The sequence below is a fragment of the Rhamphochromis sp. 'chilingali' genome, assembly GCF_963969265.1.
Source record: "Rhamphochromis sp. 'chilingali' genome assembly, chromosome: 5".
NCBI classification, from domain to species: Eukaryota; Metazoa; Chordata; class Actinopteri; order Cichliformes; family Cichlidae; genus Rhamphochromis; species Rhamphochromis sp. 'chilingali'.
In genome coordinates this window covers 6,653,323-6,677,200 of record NC_137932.1, presented here as the reverse complement: position 1 = coordinate 6,677,200, position 23,878 = coordinate 6,653,323, and the positions used below count along the sequence as shown (strand labels likewise).

Genomic DNA, 23,878 nt, shown 5'->3' with positions numbered 1-23,878 from the left:
GGCACCAACTAATCTGGGTAAATTCCCAGATGATTAAACATGCAACCATTTTGCTGGTAATAACTGAAATGAGTAAAGAAAATCAACAGCCTATTTATGCAAGATAATTCATAATTTTATTGGGGGGCGGTATATTGTTTGGGTCTGATTATTGGGGGGCGGGGGGGGGGGGGGGGGGGTATATTGTTTGGGTCTGATTATTGGGGGCGGGGGGTCATAACCCCCCAAACCCCACTGGAAATTACGCCTCTGGAACCACTGCAATACCATCTGGAAACCTTTTTAGCATGACAATGATCTCAAACACACACATCATGACACATGACTATTGGTCGTGGATAGGCCTCCCCTGAGACCGGACCTCAATATTATTTAGGCAGTGTGGGAGCATTTTGGCAGACCAAAAGGGGGGTGCTCTAGCAATGTTACTAAAAATTAAATAATTAATTATTGTTGAAATTGCGCTTTTTAAAGGTATCTTTGGTTGGTCATCATCTGTTCAGGTTATTATAATTATTTTTCCTGGTCCAGCCCACTTGAGATCAGATTTGCTGTATGTGGGCCAGGAGTTAAAATGTGTTTACCAAATATGAGGTAATTTAGAGTTTATCTGATTTAGAGGCTGAGATGTGCAGGTCTTGATTACTTCATAAAAATTAACTCCCATGTTGCTAAAAATAAATAAATAAATGTGTCATTGACCTTCTCCACACTTACGAGGACAAACCTGGTGCAAAAACACGCTGAAGAAAACTGGTAAAGGCTGTGCAGTAAGAGCAGTTTGGCTTTTTGATTGTACACAGGCTTGATTTTGGTCACCAAATAAGGATTTCTTACCCCTTGCTTTTTCTGACCAGATGTCTCTTCCACGGCATCCTACTAACACGCCCACCATCCTCTGTGTCATGTAAACACAGCCACAGTTGAGACAAATCTCTTTCAGCTCAGCAAGTTGGAGTGTCAGTACAGACATTCATGGCACTGGGATGAAGCACAGCACCTACGTGGGCTAGAAAAACGTCTTAATCCAAACATGGATGCTGGATGCCCGTCTTAACAAACTGCCACACAGCCAGGGTTTATAAAGTAGTTCTAAAAAGTATTTTGAGTTTGATAGACAGGATGTTCAGATAGATTTTCTAACATTATTATACAGTATTGTGTGAAAGCCTTGAGGCACTCCTAATTTTTTAACATTTCTTTTCATTTTTAAAGTGATCTCGAGCAATAGTTTTTAGGCTTACTGAAGGTATTTTTTTCCTCTGGACAGAACCTGAAAAATCCACGAAAAACATCAAAAATAACACCCTTTGATGGGGATAAAATAGCCTTTTTGCACTAACAAGGCAGTTCTCAGAGAGCTGTTAGCTAAAAACTTATATATCTCGGCATGCCATGCAGTGTGTCCTTGAGGAAGCTGGTATCTGGTACAGGGCCCGAGCGATGAACTGGACCACTAGTTGATCCATCTACTGTTGATCCAAAATGGCCTCAGTGGAAAGGTGGCAATCAGGAAGCCACCGTCAAGAAAGGGAAACAGGGAGAAAGGCTGAGGTATTCCAGATTACACAAGAACTGGACTGAAAGTCAGTGTCAACAGGTCTTAGTTTTCATTATATCACTGTAACCATTTTCCTTTTTCTTAGCAAAACGTGCAGAAACAAAGGGTAGCTCAAGACTTTTGCACAGTACTGTTTATACAAGCAGACTGTATTTGACTAGATTTAATAAAATAAAACCCTGATCAAGCTTTCCATACCAATACTTAATTGTTGTATAATTAGTTTGACTATTTTCTAACACACAATAAATACATGCTTCAGGGTCAGAGGTATAATTTATGACCTTTCATGTGTGCATTTATATGAATCTCTCATGCACACACACACACAGCATTCAGTGTCAAGTACATGCGCCTGATTTAATCACTGCTGCTGTGTGTAATCTCTCCCGCCTCTGCACACCGGATATTTTTAATAAAGCAATATTGTACCTGCAGCCAGCTGAGTTCCATATAATTATCCGTCTGGCTTCAGGCTGCTTATGTTTTGTTTTCTCATCAGGATGTTGTCTCTACTCCAGCGGCTGACCTGTCAAGTCGCTGTGGGAGAACACGGCAGCGCCGTGTGCTGGATATTTAGTGAATTACATCAGGTTCTTCATGCACTTCACACTGAAAGATGAAAGCACCGGTTAACTGAAATTACTTGCAATAGGTTTGGGTTTCTCCAAACAAAAAGTATCACAAAGAGTGTGTCTATCGACGCCCACTCGCCCCAAAGCAACTCACCTCCCTGTGCGCAGGTAACAGCATGATTTATTTGCTCGGATATTTTAAGTGTGCGGGTTCACATCGTCTGAATATTTCAGCGTGCCTTCTCATTTCCCAGGCTCTGTGCCAGTTCCTCCACTGCTGGCCAAGACGTAGCTAAATAAGGAAGATGACCTCTCTCCCTCTACTGTGTTTTCACTCGTTTTCTCTTTTAAAAACAGATTACAACCTAACCGAGGGGCCAGCACACATCAAAATCTGGGTTATACACACATATGCCTGGGTAACAGTGATAACGTAAAGCAGGGACCACACACACACATAAACCCACACAGAGACACCCCGACCAGAGTAGCTCAAACATTTACTCTTTTCATATATTTTATTACAACGTTCAGTTAAGAATGCATTTCGATTACAAAATTGAAACCCTCTGCTCAGTGATGCTTAATATGAAATATAAAGTAGAGATTTCTAGCTACAAACCATCTGCTAGAAACATCAGGCACCTTGTTTTTTTTCTCCCCCCCCCCCCCATTTTCACACCATATCATCATAACAGTATTCACACAGCAGATCACAGAGAACTTTCACAGTCACACACCAGTTAGGAGGATTTTTCACCCAAGGAGGTGTGGAGAGATTACCGACTTGCGGGAGCGAGCCGAGCCCACAAGCTGATCTTGTGCGTTATCAGGACGAGCGCTTCCCATCCAGGTAGTTTGTGAACATTCAGGTCCAGTGTTTGATGTGTGAGCTATGACCTGTTTCTTCTGGGAAACATTCATTTCTAAGCAGAGAGCAACATGGATCCATGTGGTTTGTTAGTTTCTGACTGAAAATAAGGAAAAAAACAATTCAGATTCAGGAAGTCTGAATTATGTCTGACAGAATTTAAATTTTGAGCAACAATGATGCTAACTTGGCTAGTTAGTCCATATGAACACTGTTTAAAACCCAAAAAGAGGACAGAACCTATTTAAATTAGAGACTTTCATCCTCCTGTGAATTAAGCTTGACTTAATCTCATGCCCAAAACAATTTCCCTTAGAAGCTACAAGCTATAAACAACATCATTTAGTACTGTCTGGCTGCATTAATACACAAGATCCTGTATACTACATATACATATGCTAAAGTCACACATTCTTGTGTGTAAGTGCTGAGAAATATCACTTTGTCACCCCCTTTAAAAAACAAAAAACAAACACAAAACAAAGCAAAATGCTTGAATAATTCTCATCATCTCTATTTTTATTTTATAAAAAAAAGACTAATTATCTGCAGTCTGCTTTTAGACCAATACCTATTATTTATAGCCATAATATCTAATTATTAAATGTGGTTTTTTTTTTTTAAAAAGAAGCAGAAATACCTGCATTGTTATTCTGGCCTAAAATTAAAGCTTAGTTAACGCAATGCAATGTTGTGACATTTACGGTAAAGAGCAAACTTTACAGTGTATCCCAAAGCTCAACAAAACACAGCAACATAAGATGCAAGAATCATCGTGAAATCATCAAGAGATGCAAATTCAACCTTTTTACACTCAGTTTACACCTAAAACAAGGCTGCTTCTCTCCTTCACTCTTGTCTCTTACAGCTTTTTTTTCTTCTGGCCTTAAACGCAACACGCACACCATGTTGCTGCTCCCTCTTTCAAACCAAAAATGATGGGTGTTGATATGTATGCGGGTCTTTTCATTGGATGCCCAACACGCTGGCGCTCGACGACAGTTTCCTTCCTCCGTTTTGGTATCTATGGGCACTTTTCTGTTGGCCCCCTTCCCCCCCATCCAGTCCATCATAATTCCAAACACAGATTGGTTTTATGCCGAGTCAGACGGTGGCGTGCGGCCTTCCCAGTACTTCTGATACGACATTTCGAACATCTCCCTGCACTGCAGCTGAGCATTCAACCGGGAGCAGATGAGGAACGAGCCGCCCATCTTACGGTGGAGTGAGTATGTCTCCTCCGGGGGCGGGGTGAGCCGGTGTTTGAGCATCACAGGGATGAGGTTGTGGATCCTCTCGGTGGTGGACTGGGAACCGAAGTCGAAGGGCACCGAGGAGGCAAAAGCCTCGCCGAGGATCATCACTGCATCCACGTGGGCATTCACCATTGCCTGGACAACACACGTAAAAAAACAAAAAACAAAAGAACAAAAAAATTTAATAAACCAAAACACATGCTTAACACATTATGTTTGCGCACTTTTACAACTCTCATTTACTTGTTTATGGCTACTCCACAGTGACAAAGCCATCATTTGTAAAGCAGAGCTGGCAGAAAAAGCTCAGAGATCATTACCTTGGACTCGTAACCGGTCAGGAACTTCATCTCGATAGATTTCTTTAGTACTCCCTCCCTGTTGCCCATGGCAGCTGAACGGATTATCTGCACAGGACACACACAGGTCGCACATGTCACTCTCTTTTTCTTCATTCAAATTTAGATTCGAATCTCTTGCGAGGATTTGGGTTGCCATGAATAATTAGGGTCTTTTAACACCTTCTGATTTGGCATTAAGATCGAGTTCACCAATCATCAGAGGCAAATGAGTACAAGTGTGAGTTACAAAATGTCAACATCAGCGAAAAAACTAAGACGTACATCTCCCCTCAGGGTTTACAACTACTGGAGCTTTATGTTGTCTCGTCTCTGGATTACTGCTAGAAATATTACAGCTGCACCTGCACTGTACTGCCAAAAGGATTCGCTCATCTGTCTCCACATGCATATGAACTTGAGTGACAGTTCATTCTTAATCCATACGTTTTAATATGATGTTGGCTCCTTTGCAGCTATAACAGCTTCAACTCTTCTGGGAAGGCTTTAAGAGTGTTTATGGGATTTCTGATTTTTTTTTTTTTTTTTTTTAAAGATTTGTGAGGTCAGACAATGATGTTGAATGAAAAGGCCTGGCTCACAGTCTCCACTCCAATTCGTCCCAAAGGTTGTTTATCAGGTTGAGTTCAAGACTGTGGAGGCCAGTCAAGTTCTTCCATACCGCTCATCCATGTCTGTATGCACCTTGCTTTGGGCACTGGTGAGCATCATGTTGAAACAGAAGGAGCCAAACCCAAACTGATCCCCCAAAGTTGAGAGAATGAAAGAAATTGTTCAAAAAGTCTTGGCATGCAGAAGCATTAAGAGTTACTAAAGTCATTTAAGGCTTGACAATCTGAGATTAACATCCCACAGTCAGAAGATCAACACAGAAAAAGTTAGTGAAGCTCCATAAAGAGCATACATCATCACCATTCATGATAATTATATAGCAGCTGCCTGGTCTCACCTCTATGTAGACATCAGTGAAACATTGATCAAATCCTCTCGTGGCTCCAAAGTCCAACAGCGCCACCTAGAGGAGCACACGGCAGTTACCATTTCCCATTAACTGCCAACTTCATATTACTTATATTTACAGCTGAACAAACTTCATGACAACACACAACAGGTTGTACTGAAACTCACCCTGTGCGCCTGTGGATCATAGAAGAAGTTGGACCAGTTTGGGTCAGTCTGCATGTACCTGAACTCGAACAGCTCTCTGACACACAGAGTCAAGATGTTGAGGCAGATCTGAAAGAAAAGACAAAGGTATACATTCAATCTGCTGAAAAGAAACACATGCCAGATTGTACTCGCTTTTGCTTTTTTGTGGTGTTTAGTGTGTTGACTGAACTGGGATCCGCTAAGAAAGGAATGTCTGCAGTTGAGAAAGCCCCTCTGCACAAACTAACTTGTGTAATCATAACCATCCGTACCTCGTTCTTCAGCTCCTGAGAGAGGCTCTCGGCTTTGTCCAGGGGAAATCCAGGAACGAGTTCAGTAGTGAGAACATGGCGGCTGCTCAGCTCGTCTATCACCTCTGGTACGTAGAAGAACGGATGGTCCTTTAACAGCTCCCTGAGCCAGACGAGCAGATACAAAAACACATGAAATACAACTTAAGAACACAACACTCCACATAGAGTGTTAAGTCTATATATAAAACTGGCTAGCAATCACAGTCAGCCTGACCTTGAACCCAAGCAACGGACATTTAAAAAGGGGGGTGGAATAAGCTAACTATATTTAGTATTTAGTATTTATTTATTTATTGTCATTGTCAAGAACAATGAAATTGCGTTTGGGGCTTCCATACAACCCCCAAAAAAAAAAGAAGAAAATAATAAATACCCCTTAAAACCCAAGTGTACATATTTAACCCAGTGTGACTCCAATGCAATAATATCTGTGTAACCCGAGTGTTTCAGGGGTGACGGAGAGCAGACTGCACAGTGCGGAGAAAGAACAGAAAGGAGAATCGAGCCATGATGTGAGCTCAAATACTCGATCAGTGCATCAGGGATTCTGTCGAGTACGATAGTGTGCTGTCACTGACATGACAGTTAGGTCTACAGTCCACTTTATCCCAGCACATAGATTAACGCAGCCTTCCTTTTAACTTGGAAGTCAGACCTTGGAGCTGGGAATGACTGTCACACACGAGGTGACTGTGTTCCAGTGAGTACGAATACAGGCTCTGTTTTGCTCTGAAGCCAGGTGGCGCCATCACTAACAATACCTGGAGCACAATGCAATGCTGCAGCATGGTCAGTTCTCTGTGCCTCGCTGAATTAGAGAGTCACAAATACAACTGCTGCAGCTTTACTGCCATTTATCCTGCTTGAATCACGTAGTTGGGGTTGGTGGGACTTCTCAGACTTTTGTAAGTGGCAAGTTCCACTTGAGGGGCTGATCATGACCCAGAATTCAAGATTTCTGATTTCCCATTTCCAGTGTAATATAGCATTAGGCTCAGATTCCTGCACGTGAATTCATGACAGCTAGACCCTACACCTTTTATTTCTTAAAGGTTTAATCAGGTTTACATAGACTGAGTTTTAGAAATCCAGGATTTAAGATATGTTTATGAAATATGGAAACAAAGCGATAAGTTTTTCATTGGTCGGGTGTATTGCTAAATTAGTAGAAATTCAAATCCACTCAGAACCTCAAATTTGACCACAATCTGGGTGAAGACCTATTAGGTGATCACTAAAATCTGAGCAATGCCCCAGGAAAAGCAATTCTTGTAAATTGCCATAGCATGAGCTCACGAATCCTTTGGCCATATGAGCTAAAAATTATTTTCTTTAGTAATTTAATTAAAGGAAAAAATATTTCTCAAGCTTGGCTTTCAGATTACAACAACATTTGCTGCATAATACCTGAACTTCCTTGCACACTGGGCTTCTCTAATATAGTCACACTCCAGGGCTAGCTCTTTTCTCATGACATCTATCAGGTGCTCTGGAAACAGACCTAAAGACACAAACAAAACAGGACAAAAACATTGGGACTAGTCGTGGAAACAGTAACTCAGAAACAGGTAGAGAGAAGCAGACACAGGGAGATGAAGAGGATGCTGTGTGTGTGTGTGTGTGTGTGTGTGTGTGTGTGTGTGTGTGTGTGTGTGTGTGTGTGTGTGTGTGTGTGTGTGTGTGTGTGTGTGTGTGTGTGTACACACCTTCAGGCAGAGCATTGCTCATATTCAGCACCGTCATCAAATTGTTGACATCACTGTTGATACTCTGAGCCACACCAGGATACTGAAGACAACAGACAGAGAGAAAAACTTTCAAACACTTTGTTTAATTTGATCACACAATCATATTTAGTATAAACAGTTAGCAAAGCAATAAATCTATTTTATTCAGTAAAAGCATGAGATAACTGGCTCACATGTTCCTCTGTAAGGAAACGCATCCATCTGATAATCAGATTATGCGTTTCCTGTATGCATGCAAGTTTAAGCGAGTGTTGACAACACGAGGACGCAGTGTCACATGTTTTTATCCTAACCTGTATTTTCATGGCCACCTCCCTGCCATCCTTCATCCGTGCAAGGTGAACCTGCCCGATGGACGCTGCCGCAAAAGGGCGTTCCTCAAACATTTCCAGCTTGTCCCTCCAGTTTGGGCCCAAATCGTTATTCAGTGCTTTCTGCAGACAGACAAGAGCAAGTAGGATTTTAGCATCACTGGAAAAAAAAGTCTTTCAAAAGAGCCAGGGGCAGGAATCACAATGTAATACAACTTAAATCATTAAATAAAATATAAGTTGCTGAGGAAATGGCATAACTATCAGTCTTACTGTCATTTGTTTGATTGGCATGAAGTCAGCACTCTGTCTCACACGCTCAAAAATCTTGGCAAGATGAGGATTGATGAAAGCGTCATCTGAAACATAAAAACATCTTGAGATCTTTAATTACAGATTAAGTTAAGTGGTTCTCAAACATTTTACCTGCCATTCCCCTCATAAAAGCTAAAAAACAAACCAATGAAAAAAAAAAAAATCCAAACATGCTCCTCTACCCACAACTTTGAGCAATCATTGAGCATAAAGAATGACCCCAAGTTCAACTCTTGTTAAATAAGGTCAGCGTGATAACATCAGCAAACCCATTTGCTTATTTTTTCACTACCATATTGCGTTGCATAACGCAACCTGAGCGGCACCATTACTTTAGAAAAACCCCCAAAAAACATGAACGACACACAGGAGTGGGTGCTGAAACACGTACGAAACAGGCACCAGGGCCTAATCATCAAAGATCAAAGTAACATTTAGACACTGCGTGATGCAAAAAAACATTCTCTCTCTCTCTGAGCCAGTGTGTGAGGGGCAGCTCTCCCGCTCTCTCACAGGCCAGTGCACAAACACAGATCCTGCTCTTAGTGACTGTAGTGCAGAACTGAATATGTGGATATGCCTCGCTACAGTCAGAGGACTCTCGTTGATTTAAGTGCAGCCGGTTGTGAGAAATCTGAGAGAAACATGCATCAAATACAGACTGAAAAATGCAGTTTTTGGCTGACTGGCTTATGGGTCACCTGTTCTTATCAGACGTGCTTTATTTATACTTGCAGCTTAGAGACGAAAAACTGAGTCAACTTAACTTTACAGACATGAGTTAATGATCAAAGGCAACGGTTTGCTAGCTGATTGTGAAGCTGTGGGTCCGCTTATAAACACAAGCTGAGCTGTCAAAAGGAAAAATCACAGTGTGAGTGTGAGAGCAGTCGGAATATAGAGTAACAGCACAAATGTAATTGTGCAATTACTCAGCAATTTATCATAAACAATTAAGCCAGACACATCGATATAATGTGTAGATTAAATTGCTGTGTAGTTTCCTACTAAAATGTGTAGTAAAAGTACAGTTTAGTACTTTGTTTAATGGGACTGAAAATTGTAGATACTACATAAATAGCACATACAGCAATCAAGCTTTAATACTCATAATAATTGCCTGATTTTACTGCTTGAGTACAATAAACCACATCATAATCATAATCAGCGAGTTAAATCAGACTCGCTGTGTAAACTGATAGATTGCCAGTGTCTAATGTTGGCTTTGGCCGGCGCTGCAGAAGATATATGTAACCAGGATTAAAGACTTTATTAACAGTTTCAGACCTCTCGAGGTTAACACAGTTTTGAGTGCTGTGCTAAAAGAGCACAATGGCTGAACAGACAATCATCTGCCCAGCACTGCATTCCCGCCATGGCAGATAAATGTCAGCAGAGGACAAAGACTGCAGGGATTTCTATCCTCTGCATATAGTCAACCGCAGACTACTATTATTATTATTGTTATTATTATTATTATCATCATCATTTCCATTTCAGCTTTTTACATTTTCTGTGAAAAGAGCAGAGAGATTGTGTGTGTCCACCCACAGAATATTACATTAACCCCTGACCCAGCCACACTTCGAAACTGCAGTTTGTCACCACTTGAGAGACATGGTAACACTGCTCAACAGGTCTCAGCACAGTGGACTGACCTGGTCTTTTTTGAAGCCGCTGCCTTCCTCTCTCCTGCTACCGTCTTCATGGCTTATTATATTTACTGCACTGCACTGTTCAGGCAAAGATGGCACGAATACCAAAGGAAAAGGTCACCAAATCAAGGTTGGGCAGAGGTAGCAACAGAGCTAAACAAAGCTGTGATGACGGGTTTACTGCTGTTACCTGACACGGCTTCATTAACTCACTGGTTGAGTTGTTTACTGCCGCTGGCCTCGCTCTCGGATTATCTGTTTGTGTACAAGCACTGACCTAAATGCAGGTTAGAGCCAACACAGAGCCGCAGTATAAAGATGGCAAAAAAAACTAAACAAAAACAAACAAGCTCACCAAAAAGTCCTCTGTCCCAACTCTTAGTCAGTTTACAAGTTCTCAGCTACTACAGCACACGGTCAAGCTAACCTGCACCACAATAATCAGCCTGAAAACTGTGATTTTATAGAGAGTGTTTCCCTTCACATAATCCAGGGTAAGGAATGCTTTTTATTCACCAGCAGAAAACTTTAAAAAAAATCTAAATTTCAATGCGACTATGTCCGTCTCTCACCTTGAATGCTGAGCATCTGTCCCAACTTTAATGCAGCTCCTCTGACTTTGCACAGAGTTCTGACAATGCGCTCAGCGTTGGCCTCGGACAGGAAAGGGCTCGAGTCCAGAACTGCTTTCCTGTTTTCACCTGAAGACAAAAAGAAGTATTACATTTGCATGTAGTGCATTTTGTTATGCATGTTAAGTGTTTTATCCAATCAGCAGGCCAATAAACAATAACTGTAAAAATCATACTTACTTTTCTTAATTGTGATTACATAAAACGTTTCACAGATTTCATTAAGTATTTGTATGTATTTGCTTTTTTCCATACAGACAGATTTTGCACCTGAAGTGCTTGTTTGGTCATGTGACACATATTTTGAATTTAAACTTATCCCCACATAGTTGTCTGATCTCCTCTGCTATTTTTTTTTTTAGCCTTTGAACATTTTTATTGAGGCTTATTTTGATAACTTGATTGATAATCTGCTCCAGAAAGATTAAAAAATTTGCACTGACCATTAAAATACACAGTGTAACAAATGTAGGCCGTGCAGAAACTAAACATCAACAAAAGTGGCCACCGTGATAGTAGTCGTAAGGTCGTCGTGCCCAATTAAACTGTCAATTCTACAAATATATATGATTGTGGGATTTGTATACGCCATACAGATGTGGGCACTCACATTTATATGAAGTAGGCAATGTTTCTGCAAAGTTTTGTCAAGACTGGTCTGTGGTCTTGTGTGCACAGTCAGGTTCACAAGCTCTTGTGTCACATTTACTGTTTTTCTTCTATGCAGCAACACAATTACTTTAAAATAAGGCAACAAGGATTTGACTGAAGGACAAACGTTTTAATTCAAGGATTTAAGAGAAATATTTCGTGCAACATTTAGGAATTATGGACAATTTTTAGAGAGTCCTTACATTTAAGCCTACCCCGTATTTGCAATGTGCAGGACTACTGTTGTGTATTTGTGACTTACTATATAAGCTATATGCAGAACACTTGGCAGTGCGTAAAAACAAAAAACTAAAAAAGAAGAGTTGAGCAGTCCTGCTAGTGATGCATGTGACTAGCCTTATTAAGATAGGCATTCATGCTAAGGATGACTATCTTGCTTTTCCAGCTTTACTGCTAGAACATGCATATCTTGGGAGTGATGTTGCTCCAGTATCCGACTTCTGTGGTAAATGGGACGCAGCGCTGTGGATCTGACTGTACCAATGTGTGAGGGGTGTGACTGTGTACGTGTGTCAGTAGGTCATCAGGTAGTACGCTCTGGTACATCTGAAGCTGCCTTCAGAGGCTTTAATGAAGATTACACACACACACACACACACACACACACACACACACACACACACACACACACACACACACACACACACACACACACACACACACACACACACACACACACACACACACACACACACACACACACACATTCAGTGTGTGCCTGGGATTAAAGCGCACACAAAAATAAATAGCAACAAACAGATGCATAAATGCCACAGATTTACGCCTGTACGCTCTGTTTCAGCTTAGCCTGTGTTTCAGGATTAGCAGGTTGACGAAGCAGAGCAGGGACGTCTGTTTAGGGGGCAGGCTGTAAGGGAGATGGCCTAATTGAAGTGTGCAACATGTAATAACATGCAAGAGGGATTGGTGCTGAGGGCAATTCATAGGAATGCTGCTGCAAAATCTCTGCATGTTGTTACCATAAACCAAAAACAAACGCACCGTGAGGAGTCCTCACCACAACATTACTAAGATTTTTTTCTGTGTATACTACTGTTAAGAACAAGTGTCATGTAAAAAATGAATAAATATGCCAGTGTTTTAAAAGCAAACGGTGAGGTTTTCATCCATTTCTTAGCTGTAACGTGTAAATCCCGCTCACTGCTCGAGCCACTTAGGCGTGTGTGTGCGTGTACGCATTTCTGAGTGTTACCTTCTGCGCCGTTTTGTCTGATGCTCTTCTTGGCGAATTCTGCTAGAGCTCCAATACCCAAACCTACAGCCAGACCTGGTGCAAACACACAGAAAAACCAAAACACATACCAATGTATTACAACAACAAAGACCAATGCGTTTTCATCATTAACACACAAATACAACACATTTTAAAGCACTGAATGCGTCATCTGATGATGTTCTGCTGTTTTTTTTTAATTGATGAAAAGAACAAAACAAAGCTCACATCTACACTGACAGTAAAACACAAATCATGCAGCATATGTATAAAAAAAAAAAATCCTTTTAGTAAATCAGAGTATGGACAGGCTGCGGCTTTAACGGGACCCTCACCTCTGCTCTGTCATGAGTGTAAATAACCTGACTAAACGAGGCCATCTGTTGCAACTGCTATCACTCCTATCAAAATAAAACATATGCAACAGAAAATATGACAAAAATAGAAAGCAAACAAAGCCTTTGATCGTGTCAGTATTTGGCAATGGCTGCAGTAGTAACAGTTGCATCCAAAACATGGAAATAATGTCAAAAAAAACTGAAAGCTTTTGGAAAACTCAATCATGTTAGAAATTAGAGGATTAAAAGAAAGAGTTTGCGCAAGTGGGCGGTTGTTTGTGAAGTTCCTCTGAGCTTGCTTCTAACTTACATAACTCAACGTTACATAATCAGTTAGTCAGCGGCCTCTCTGAAGCAGAGATGCAGCGGTGGACGGACAAATGGGGACGCGGTGTGCTTCAGTGTCATGTATACAAGTCAACTGAGCACTTATTCATCATTGCTTCGTGTGTGTGTGTGTGTATGAGTGTAACTTAACGTGTAACTTTTCCTTTCACAGTAATGTCATGTGCCTGTGTTTTGTTTCCTGGTTTAGAGAGGATTTGCAATGCACAGATTTAAACACTGAATATGAGGCAGCCGGTTACGTGACTGTACCTATATAACTGTATGATGTCAGCATGTGCAACTGTCAAGCCAAAGAGAGATCAGCATTTCCAGCAGCATCTCTGAGTGACATATTTTGTTTTCCAGACCACGCACAAGTGTCTGTCCATCATTCGATCTCAAGAAAAGCAACGTGTTTGCAAAAATGACTGCGGTGCTTATTCTCGTCAGTTTATTTGGTATTCAGAACCAAACTGCACTGTCAGCAAAACCTTTGGAAGCGGTGACTTGAAAGGCAACGGCGAGAGGAGGCCGATGCCACGCAATGAATCGGTTTGGTGCTTTTTGCCTTGTCCGACTTTGTTGCCAAATGTTGTAGGGGAGTGAAGGACGGGGTCGAGGCCAGGCTCATGCATCGCCTCCTCTTTTCAACACCTTCTAAATGTTACCGCTGTCAACATGCTGAATCATCTCAGCTCTCTACCTGTCGCGGCTCTCTGCAATTCCAACTTGTTTGGAATGAGCTGTGGCTAAATTCTGCAATGTCGACATTCCATGCTGACTTATGTGAGGCTGTTCATGTTTCACTTCTGTCCACTTTATATTCTCGTTCACATTTCTGGCTCCGGTTTGACTCTGTGCCTCCTCCTGACAGATCCATCATCTGTCTGAGGAGAAGTTCCTAACACAAAAGCTGCCGATCAGTTCTCTTAAACTACTTCTGAGGCTAGCTGCGAGCTCTTTGCTGTGCTTGTGTGAACATTAGAGCTTTGAGTAAGATTAGCACTGAAAAAACATCCTGTCGTGGCACAATTTGGAGGATTAGAAGAGACACTTGATATGTTTAAAGTTACTGACTGAATAATGTGAAGTATTTTTTTATGTATTAAATGTCTCGTACTATTAATGTGTGAACAGAATGTAATCCAACATATAAAAGCTGATCTCCCACAGCGCTCTCTGTTGCCTCTGAAGTGTTTATGCTTGCTGCTGAGATCTTTTTTCAGGACCTTGCCTCTGCTCTCAATGTTCAACACTAGCAACATTAGCTAATGTTAGCTTAGAAATTGCATCCCCTAATCACCAACGTCAACAAAAAGGGTAAACTCACACTGCAACACAAACTCCACAATAAAAAACAACACAAAAACAAAGACACAAAATAAAACACAAATGTTGCTAGCAACAAGGTTAGCAAGAAAGTCATCCAACGTCAGGCAGCTAGCCTCTAGTGTTGTAAGGTAAGTCAACAAGTAGCAGGCTGATGACTTCAGTCATTTTCTGGAAGATACACATTGAACCTTTGGCTAATGGTTAACTCACCAGCCACTTTATTAGACGCGCTCAATTGATTACTAACACAAATGTCTAATCAGTCAATAAAGTCAACGACAGCAATCAAGATGACCTGCTTAAGCTCAAACTGAGTATCAGAATCGGGAAGAATGGTGAGTTAAAACTGGGGTTTTCCCCACACAACCATCTCTAGAGTTTACAGGAAATGGTGAGAAAAAAAAAGAAAGTATGCAGAGAGCTGTAGTTCTCTGGCTGAAAATGCCTTGTTGATGTCAGAGGTCAGAGAAGAGCCAGACCGCTTTGAGCTGACAGGAAGGCAACAATAACTCAAAAAAGCACTTGCTGCCACCAAGGTATGCAGAAAAGCATCTTCGAACGCAAACCACACTGAAACTTAAAGCAGCTACGCTACAACAGTCTTAGATCACACCAGGTGCCAGTCTTGCAGCTACAAACAGAAAACTGAGTTGCAATTTACTTGGGCTCACCAAAAATTGACCAGAAGAAGACTGGAAAAACGTTGTTTGGTCTGATGAGTCTTGATTTCTGCTGCAGCACTCTGATGGTAGGGTCAGAATTTAGCGTAAACAACATGAAAACACGGATCCATTCTTGGATCTGTGCTTCCATGCATCATTAAATACCACAACCCACTTTTGGAATGGGGTGGAGCGGGATCATTCGCATCATGGACGTGCAAATCTGGAGAAACTGTGCGATTAGATCGTCTAATTCTAACCAGAATGTCTAATAAATATCTCCATCACCTTGTTGCATCTATGCCGCAAATAATTAAAACAGTTCTAAAAAATAAAAACAGGTCCAACCTCATACTGGTGTGCATAAAAAAGTGGCAAGTGAGTATATTGTAAACCAGACAGAGAATGTTAAATTTTAAAAATCAATTTTAGATTTTTTCTTTAATGTACATAACTGAACTGCATTAATTTATTCATTAAATGTGTCACAGACAATAAATGGAAAACTGTGAACGTGGTGAAATAGTAGATTAACAACAGCCGTGTGCACTACAAAGTCAAACACATTTCATTCCTTTTATGGCTGCACGATTGCAGAACTCCCTTTCAGGCTGCCGGTGTCTCGCTGTGCCCTAACAGGGCATGTTTTTATCTCAACAGGAGCAGATTAGTTAAAGAAAAGGCTGAGGAAGCTTGACCTCATTTCTAGAGGTTTTTGTTTTGAGTGCGGCTCCAACGTCTGACAAGCATGTTACACACATTTCTCAATGTCTTGTTTCCTTCGGTTCCTTTAAGGGCTTTGTTTTTGTATTCGCTGCCATTTAGAAATGGCCTTATGTAGTCACGTGAATTTATTAGTACTGTCTTAACACCAGTGACCTCACCTAAAAAGGTAAGTGGGAGGTTAAAAGATTACAAGATTAGGTGACTAGAATTTTACCAACTCAGTTTTTATATATTATTAAGCACAAAAAAAGCTCAACAATTAGACAACATTTCACCAACACAACTAGATCTTTCAATTAATAGAGACTCACTTTGACTTCTGTGTAATCAGAAAGAACACACTCTGTTTTCAAATATTAGTTTGAATGTAGGACCCAATAAATGTCATCTGGACCATTAAAAGCTGAAGTCTAGCCACACAAAGCTTTACTTTGCTGCTGATGTATATGCAGACTTGCACGACTACAGATACAGTCAAATATTAACATCCACTGAATCATCCATGACTCAGACGCAGTGTAATGCTGTACCTCCAAAGTTGGCCAATCTGCTGATCCGGGTCACGGGCACTTTCCTCTCTCTGGCTCTCTCACTCAGCTGAAGAAGACACAACGCAATGTGACTTTCCATTAAAATTTGAAACCAATAGCAGAAATTAAGCGTTTAAACGAGTAGCTTTGTGTTCAAGGAACAGGAAATGAGAAAGAGGAATTACCATCTGTTTATGTGGTTTTCCATCAGTCCCCTTGCTCTCTCGAGCTTTCTCGATGTCTTCGGCCGTCAATCCCCCCATCGTGGATGGGTCCTGATGGTAGCTCCTGAACTGACTGACAGGATGCTGAAAGTAAAGCTGCCTCCACACATGTTTGTTCATTCTGTGGTTGTAGAGCTGACGTCCACTAAGATGTCTGCCACAGAGAAAGCAAAGAGAATTACCTTAATCCCCCATAACCGGCAGCAGTGATTCGTTTATGGCACAACCATTCTTACCTCACATCTTGGTGGTAGGATCTGGTGTTCCCACTGAACTGTTTGCTGGGGTCTTTGTATCCTTCAAATACTGAGTGTTTCCCACTGGCATGCTTCGCCCCTGTTGCTGCGTCATCGCTGCTTCCTGAGTGATCCACTGTGAAGTCTGCACCTTCATCCCTGAACTCTGAAGTGTTGAATGTGCTGTCATCTGGAGGAAAGTCGAAGTCGGACTCTGAGGAATAGCTTTGCTGCTGGCCGGACATTTCCTTTAGAGACAAATGCATACATTTAAAACAAAGTCAAAGTACCGTTATGACATTTATTAAAATACACAGTATTATCTGCACAAACCTGGATTTTTACCATGGCTGCCGAGATGCCTTGCTCCGCAGCTGATTGGACACTTTGGACAGCAGCGCCTATTCCTGGGGCTGGTTATACAAATACAGGAAACTTCAAGTTGTTTTCTGCTAATAATAAAGCAACTATTGTGTTAATATTTTATAAACTTCATTATGAACAATGCATCTTAGTGTTCTGGTTAAAATTAGTCAACTGAATATTGCAGAAGGCCCTTCGTTCCTGTGGCCATCCAGTTTCCTGGACCAATTCCTCCTTTTTCTTTATTAACTGTAAAACTTTCATTTCTTTTAAAACTTGAGCAACAGTTACAAAACAGCTTTAGGATGTCCTTTTACGCAAGGCTACTGTGCTGTTATTTAGAAAATTATTCCAAATCATAAAAACGATTCTGTTTGCCCTCAGTGGACAGCTTAATGCAGACACACCCCAGTGTGTCACAATCTGAGATCCACTGGTGGGAAGACTACAGCCCAATCGATTTATCGGTGGGTTGATTTTATTGTATGATACTGGCTATTTGCTGATTTATCAGTGGCGGCATTTATATTACTAAACTGAAATAAAAGTAAAGAAGAAATGGAGAAACAGCCTTCAACCATGTAATGAGTGTTGACATTACACAGTTTGCCCACCAGGGGGCTCTCTGCAATGTCCTTCAACAGCCAAATAACAACCAACTAGTCTAAGCAGAGATGGGCGGAGCATAAACGTAGTAAATAACTACACGCATTAGGGAAATCTGTTAATGTTTCATGTGCTGTTTTCATACGGATCATGCGATGACCCTGACAGGGTTAAAAACACTGCAATTTAAAAAAAAAAAAAAAAAGCAACAGCAAATAGAAAAACAAAAACAAGCACACAAAACACAACAGAAGTGTTCGGGGACATAATAATGTGACAGAACAGCTGAGGAAGTGACAGAAATGGACACACTTAAAAGAACAGAGGGTTCGTCAGTGCTGTGATCAAGAAAAAGATGCAGGTAATGTGTGTTTTCATTGCATGACTCATATATATAATACTGTAGACACATGTTTGCTATTAGCTTATCACTTATCCCTTCCACAGCTCTTCTGTCATGTTATCGTTTCCCCAAAAACGCCTTTTCTTGTTTTCTTAAGTTGCAGTGCGTTTGGTCTCTCAGGGCCACCGTAGGATTCTCTTCACCCATCTCACCTGATCCCTAGCATCCTCCTCTGCCACACCAACCCTCTGCGTGTCCTCCTTCACTACATCCATGAATCTCCTGTGAGGTCTCCCTCTTTTCCTCCTGCCTGGCAGCTCCATATTAAACACCCTTGAACATCATCTGCACATGTCCAAGCCTTGCCTTTTTAACTTTGTGTATAAACCTCTCATTTTGAGCTGCCCCTGATGTGCTCATTTCTAATTATGTCCATCCTGGTCACTCCCAATGAATGTCTTAACATTACATTACAAGTTGGGCTCCAAACCAAACAAGTACTGAAACACTAACAAAAGTTCTTTAGCTGCCTGAAAATTAGACATGCCACGTTAAAGAACACTCGCTATTTGTTATCAAGTTGTAGATAGAAGTCAGTTCAAGCACTTACAAACATTTACTTATAACTTTGTGACTTTTTACACTACAGTACAAATGAACTTCCTGTCAACACGTTTTGGCTATAAAACTGACACAATTTGAACATTTCATTTATCAGTGACAAAATGCTTGCTACAGGGATGTCAGGATTTCTGTGTTCTCATTCTGAACCCTGCTGCTGTCCAACATCTGTGTCTACTTTTGCCTCCTCAAACCATTTTCTTTTCTTCCTTTAGCTCCTGATAAACGCTGAGCTCTAGGCTCCTTATCCTATCAGCAGACTCGAGAAGGAGTCACCTTCACACAAAACACAGTCAATACAAAGCAAATGAATTGGTTTTCCTCCCAGAGGGGAGGGGATTTAACTGGGCTGTGCCTCATATCATTTGAATGAAAGTCAGTTTTGGGGTCGCTGCAAGTCCCACACGGAAATGTCTGGTTTAGTAAAGTGGGAACATGACTACCAAAGAAACAGAAAGATAAAAGCACAGGGAATATTGTTCAGAAACATACCTGTCCCACTGCGGAGGGTGTTGGTCTGAGTCTCTACGACTGCCTGGCTCAGCTTAGCCAGGCCTCGCATTAGCAACATCATATCACCTGCCATGATGGACTACAAACAGAAGACAGAAAGACAACAAAACAGAGAAAAATGTGGGGTGAATGTCATCCTTTGATTCCCCTGGAAGCTCCGACACAAAGCAGTCAGAGATTTTAATGTGTCAGTTTACCTCTTCAGGGAAGATTAAAAAAAGACCATAGAAACAAAGAAGGCAAATGGAAAGAAATAAAACCCGTTGTCGAGTCACTGCCAACAGAAACACTCACAAACATACACAGCTGTCACATCTTGAGAGGACTTTAATACTCTGTCTAAAAATACCCATGACCTCCGATCCCTGTTTGGGCACACGGAGGCACAAGAAAGGGAAGGCGAATGCTTGTAAGCTGTGAGCATGCGTGCATGTGGTCCAGGGCGGCATCTGAAAATGTCACTGGAAACAAAACGGGAGGAGAGCAAGGGATAAATCTTTCAGCTATTTTTGTGCACGAGTGAGTGTGGGAGCACGTGTTGAGTTCATGCTCGAGGCCCACCGTCATATTTTATGCCGAGCGACGGGACGACGAGGCTGGTTTTCTATGAATCTAAAAATGTCGCATCTTCCTTTCAGGAAACAACCTGGTTATCTTTACAGACTGTTAAAGCTGTTGCTATTGTGATGGCAACGCTTGAAAGCAAATCTCAAGATTGAGTTAAGACACGAATAAAACTTGGGTTTGTTTCAGGCTTATCTAAACAGCAGAGCCACCGCTGCATTCCTGCCTCTTACAGCTTGCTGCCTGTTTTTGTTACAATGTTACAGGTGCTGCTTTGTGGGCGTGACAACAGGCTCCAAAACAGCTTGGCGAGGATTTGGGCCTGTGGAGAAAGCTGCTGGGGCTGTGGCTGAAGGAATCTACGCAACATATCAATAAGCGTGTATGTGAAGCAGTGCACATACATCGCCTGAGTCAGAAGTGGGTCATCCATCCTCCTTCAGGGCTGCTCTGTTTTCAGATGGTGGATACTTTGTGACACAAGGAACCAAGAGGAAGGGGAAGAAATGAAGAGTTTGTGGAAAGACGTGATAGGATTTATTCTTTTTTTTTTTTTTTTTTAGATCAGTAATATTTGCACTGGAATAATCATGTTTGAGAAATCTGAATGCTCATTTTCCTTCACAGTGTTTAAGATTAAATTTAAAGATTAAGTTTGAAAGTTAAAATAGCTATAAAGGGTACAGCTAATTCATCTCGTTTTTAAGGTAATTTCAGTCTTTGATTTTATAGAAATACAACACTCTTTCCAATTACAAAGCTGTGCCATCTTAAACTTAACTTCCCACAATGTGCCTCTTCCAAGATCCCTTACTTGTTTATTTAGACCTAAATCTGTAAAAGACAAATCTCCTACTGTACTTAGATTCCACGGTTATAAAATCAAGATTCAGAAACACTTCAGGGGTTTTTTCTGGCTTAGAATGTGCCCTGGTCCACATTCATTACAGTGCCGTTGATTTTTCTCTGGCTGTGACTAAGATGTAATTTTATTGCCAAATGTAATCGGCTGAGCAACTTCCCATTTGCCAGAGTCGGTGTGTGGCCTGTGTGTGTGGGCCCCGAGCCCTCATCTCCAGAGGAGGGAAACTGAAAGGTATGATTTTGGTAATAGCGTACTGACTGTGTGGCAAATATGCACACCTAAGCCGCAGCTGTTGTCTGCTGCTCAAGCTGTTGTCTCACCGTTATGGAAATAGCCCAAGCAGTGTTAGTCAGCGTCTGAATCCTGCTCAGTCCACCTCATGGCTTCCTGACAGTCTACCATCACTTGCCCTTGACAAGCGTTCCTGAGCCAAGAGTGGGAAATGTTTCCCGTTAACTTTGCAGTGGCGTCACCACCGTTTATGAGGGAAACGTGAATAAACTCACGTCGTCCTGCGAGACTCCTGGAAAAGAAGAGTCTCTCCCATTTTAATAAACTGCACAATCAAAGGCAGTTCCTGCATTAAAAATAATGCAATCACAGCCAGCTGTTACACTTTTATCTGTTAGCACTTCATAGAGGCTTAGATTGACCTACCTCACTTTTATGTGTACATAATCTGACATGGTAAAATGGGAAAGCATGCTTCTCTATTTTATTAGATTTTTGGCCAAATTAATGCTATTAGTTGTATCACAAGAGACCATGAAACACATTATAATATATAACAACTAAAACTTTTAACAATAATATAACATCGAGGTGATGATGGGTACTGGGACTGACATTAAAAAAAAAGGAAAAAAAAGAAACTTCTCAAAAATTATAATCGTCCATAGTAATAGATGTGTTATATGTTTTAGAGTGTTTGATTCTTGAAATGATTGCTCTAAAATGTTGTGCAGATATGAAAGTTGTACAATTACTACAGGAAACTATTAACAATAGTTTCAGTTAAAGGTTAACCGAAACGAAAACACGTACACGAGTGTCAACAATTGACTTCCGTTTATGCCAAATAAGCGAAATTTTATTTTTCCCGCAGTACCTGAAATAAACATATGCTAGTCACTAGGTGCACGCTCTTCCAAAAATGTATAAATTTGGAATTAAGCTTTAACACACGTTTTAACAGCGTAACGAGACACTACGGCCTCTCTTCTTTCAATGCAAGGGCACAACGACAGTTGTCCTTTTAAAACTCCTCCTAACTCACTTCCTCGTAGGCGACCGTGCACGAGACTTCATAACAACAAACTCGTGCCACGTTAAGGAGTTAAAACTAGCATTACGGCTGCTGCGAATAGCCTGCGCAGATTTCCAAATGTCCCGAATAAATTAGCGCTCGGTCTGCAGCTTGACAAAGTTTGTACAAGTACGGGGCAGCCATGGTCATGGCAGGCACGTCAGCACGCCGCTGCGCAGGATTTTTCACGTTCAGCTGGTTTGAGGCTGAAGCGACGAGAAGCGGACGAGGCCAACCAAAAATATACTTGACTGCGTACATAATAATTAGCAGCTAATGCACGATAGGTACTCACCAGCAGCTGTCGTGTGGGCTCTTTGCTGGTTTCCCCAAGTCTTATCAGATAAAGTGGCCCGCCTATGGAGAGTCAAAGCAGCCGATGTTTATTTGAGCTGCAGCAGCACTTTCCCGAGGATACTCTTTATCTTGGGAAACGGTGTGCTAACAGCAGGAGCTAAAGGTTATTTACTAGCCGCCCTCCTCCTCCTACTGCTGGTAGCGTTTAATCCAGTTTGTCTCCCTCTCTCTCCACCATGAGGTCAAACCATATTTACCAACTTCTCAACACCAAGAACGGTGCGATGACGTAACCCGCTCGTGTGTCGTGCAGCGATAATGAGGAACGCACACACTAAGTCGAAATTTACCACATACAAGAAGGACGTACCAGAGTCCTTCTAGACTTTGGGGGGCTGGAGGGGCGGGACATGTACAACCACCATGTTTACTTTTCGGGGGTCCTCCTGCTTTATTACCAAAAGCTATGTACTGAAGCTAAATTGACATAACTTTAGCTTTACAAGACTCTGGTTTTTCTCCTCCCTCGCTCCGTCCCGCTCTCTACTCCTATTGGTCCTCCGCCGTCTGTTGACAACACAAGCAACGGTTGTTTGACGGGAGGCGGAGTTTAAAGGCGCGTGCTGATTGGTTTATCACGGAGAAAAACAAAGTGACGGTTAGATGTGACCACCGCCTGATTTGTAGCTGAGTTTACTGATAACAAGTTTAACTTTTACAAGGCGGGGTGGCGGCGTGGATAAAAGACTAATTCCACAAAGGTGTCAGCTATATAAACAAAAATACAGCCCTCGATGGTGAAATGGGCCTGTGCTTCCCTCTACTGTTGGTAAGAGGACGGTACCTTACTGGAGCGGCCATGTTTAATTAAATAAAAAATGTTCTGATTGGACCATTACATTGAAATGTCTAGCAGAAGAAAATAACTTCGAAGCAGTCTTTACTCAAAACAACAATAACGACACAAACCCAAACAAAAACATGTACACGCACGTTTCTTTTTCAATTACAGGGATGTTATTGTTTCCCCTGCAGTTTCGATATTGGGACAGCAGAGGGCACCGCAGAGCTACACAGCTCGTGTGACTAAAGGTTTTATAAGTTGTAATCACTTTCTAGACTCAATAAATTCACTTGTCCTCTATAGTGAACATATGATATATGAGACCAGGATGTAGACAAATTAAATATTCCACCTTGCATTCCAGTGCGGAATATGGGAAATAAGCTTGCTGTGAAACTCAAGCCAGATTTTATGACACAGATACACAACAAATGCAAGGAAAGAATTTGATGTCCCAGAAGTTTTGAAAGAATTGAAAAAAGAAGACTCACAGAGGCTTGTCTTTTTCACCCCTAACCTTAATAAAAGT

The 23,878-nt window shown here is 41.4% G+C and overlaps 2 protein-coding genes across 5 annotated transcripts in view; one reads left to right on the top strand and one right to left on the bottom strand.

The window, feature by feature from the left end:
- The window catches only part of stum (stum, mechanosensory transduction mediator homolog), a 43,529-nt gene extending 21,037 nt beyond the window's left edge, over window positions 1-22,492 (top strand). Inside the window, exon 3 of the mRNA XM_080883281.1 lies at window positions 20,304-22,492. Coding sequence (XP_080739407.1) covers window positions 20,304-20,323 — 20 coding nt within the window. The 3' untranslated portion in view covers window positions 20,324-22,492. The remainder of the gene's footprint in view (window positions 1-20,303) is intronic.
- LOC308397392 (atypical kinase COQ8A, mitochondrial-like) lies at window positions 3,537-23,039 on the bottom strand. 4 transcript variants are annotated; one of them, XM_080883278.1, is made up of 18 exons: window positions 22,876-23,000; window positions 22,504-22,565; window positions 19,453-19,552; window positions 17,361-17,440; window positions 17,028-17,275; window positions 16,753-16,945; window positions 16,568-16,634; window positions 12,632-12,706; window positions 10,687-10,815; window positions 8,418-8,503; window positions 8,127-8,267; window positions 7,792-7,873; window positions 7,493-7,586; window positions 6,044-6,185; window positions 5,751-5,858; window positions 5,572-5,637; window positions 4,584-4,670; window positions 3,537-4,398 (listed from the first exon to the last, which is right to left on the bottom strand). In XM_080883278.1, the coding sequence occupies exons 3-18, from the start codon at window positions 19,544-19,546 to the stop codon at window positions 4,102-4,104; spliced, it is 1,989 nt and encodes a 662-aa protein (XP_080739404.1). In that variant the 5' UTR covers window positions 19,547-19,552; window positions 22,504-22,565; window positions 22,876-23,000; the 3' UTR covers window positions 3,537-4,101. The 4 variants fall into 4 exon arrangements, with proteins under 4 accessions (XP_080739404.1, XP_080739402.1, XP_080739403.1 ...); XM_080883276.1 differs by lacking the exon at window positions 22,504-22,565 and having other exon boundaries at window positions 22,876-23,039; XM_080883277.1 differs by lacking the exon at window positions 22,876-23,000 and having other exon boundaries at window positions 22,504-22,869.
- Between the last annotated feature and the right edge of the window lie 839 nt (window positions 23,040-23,878).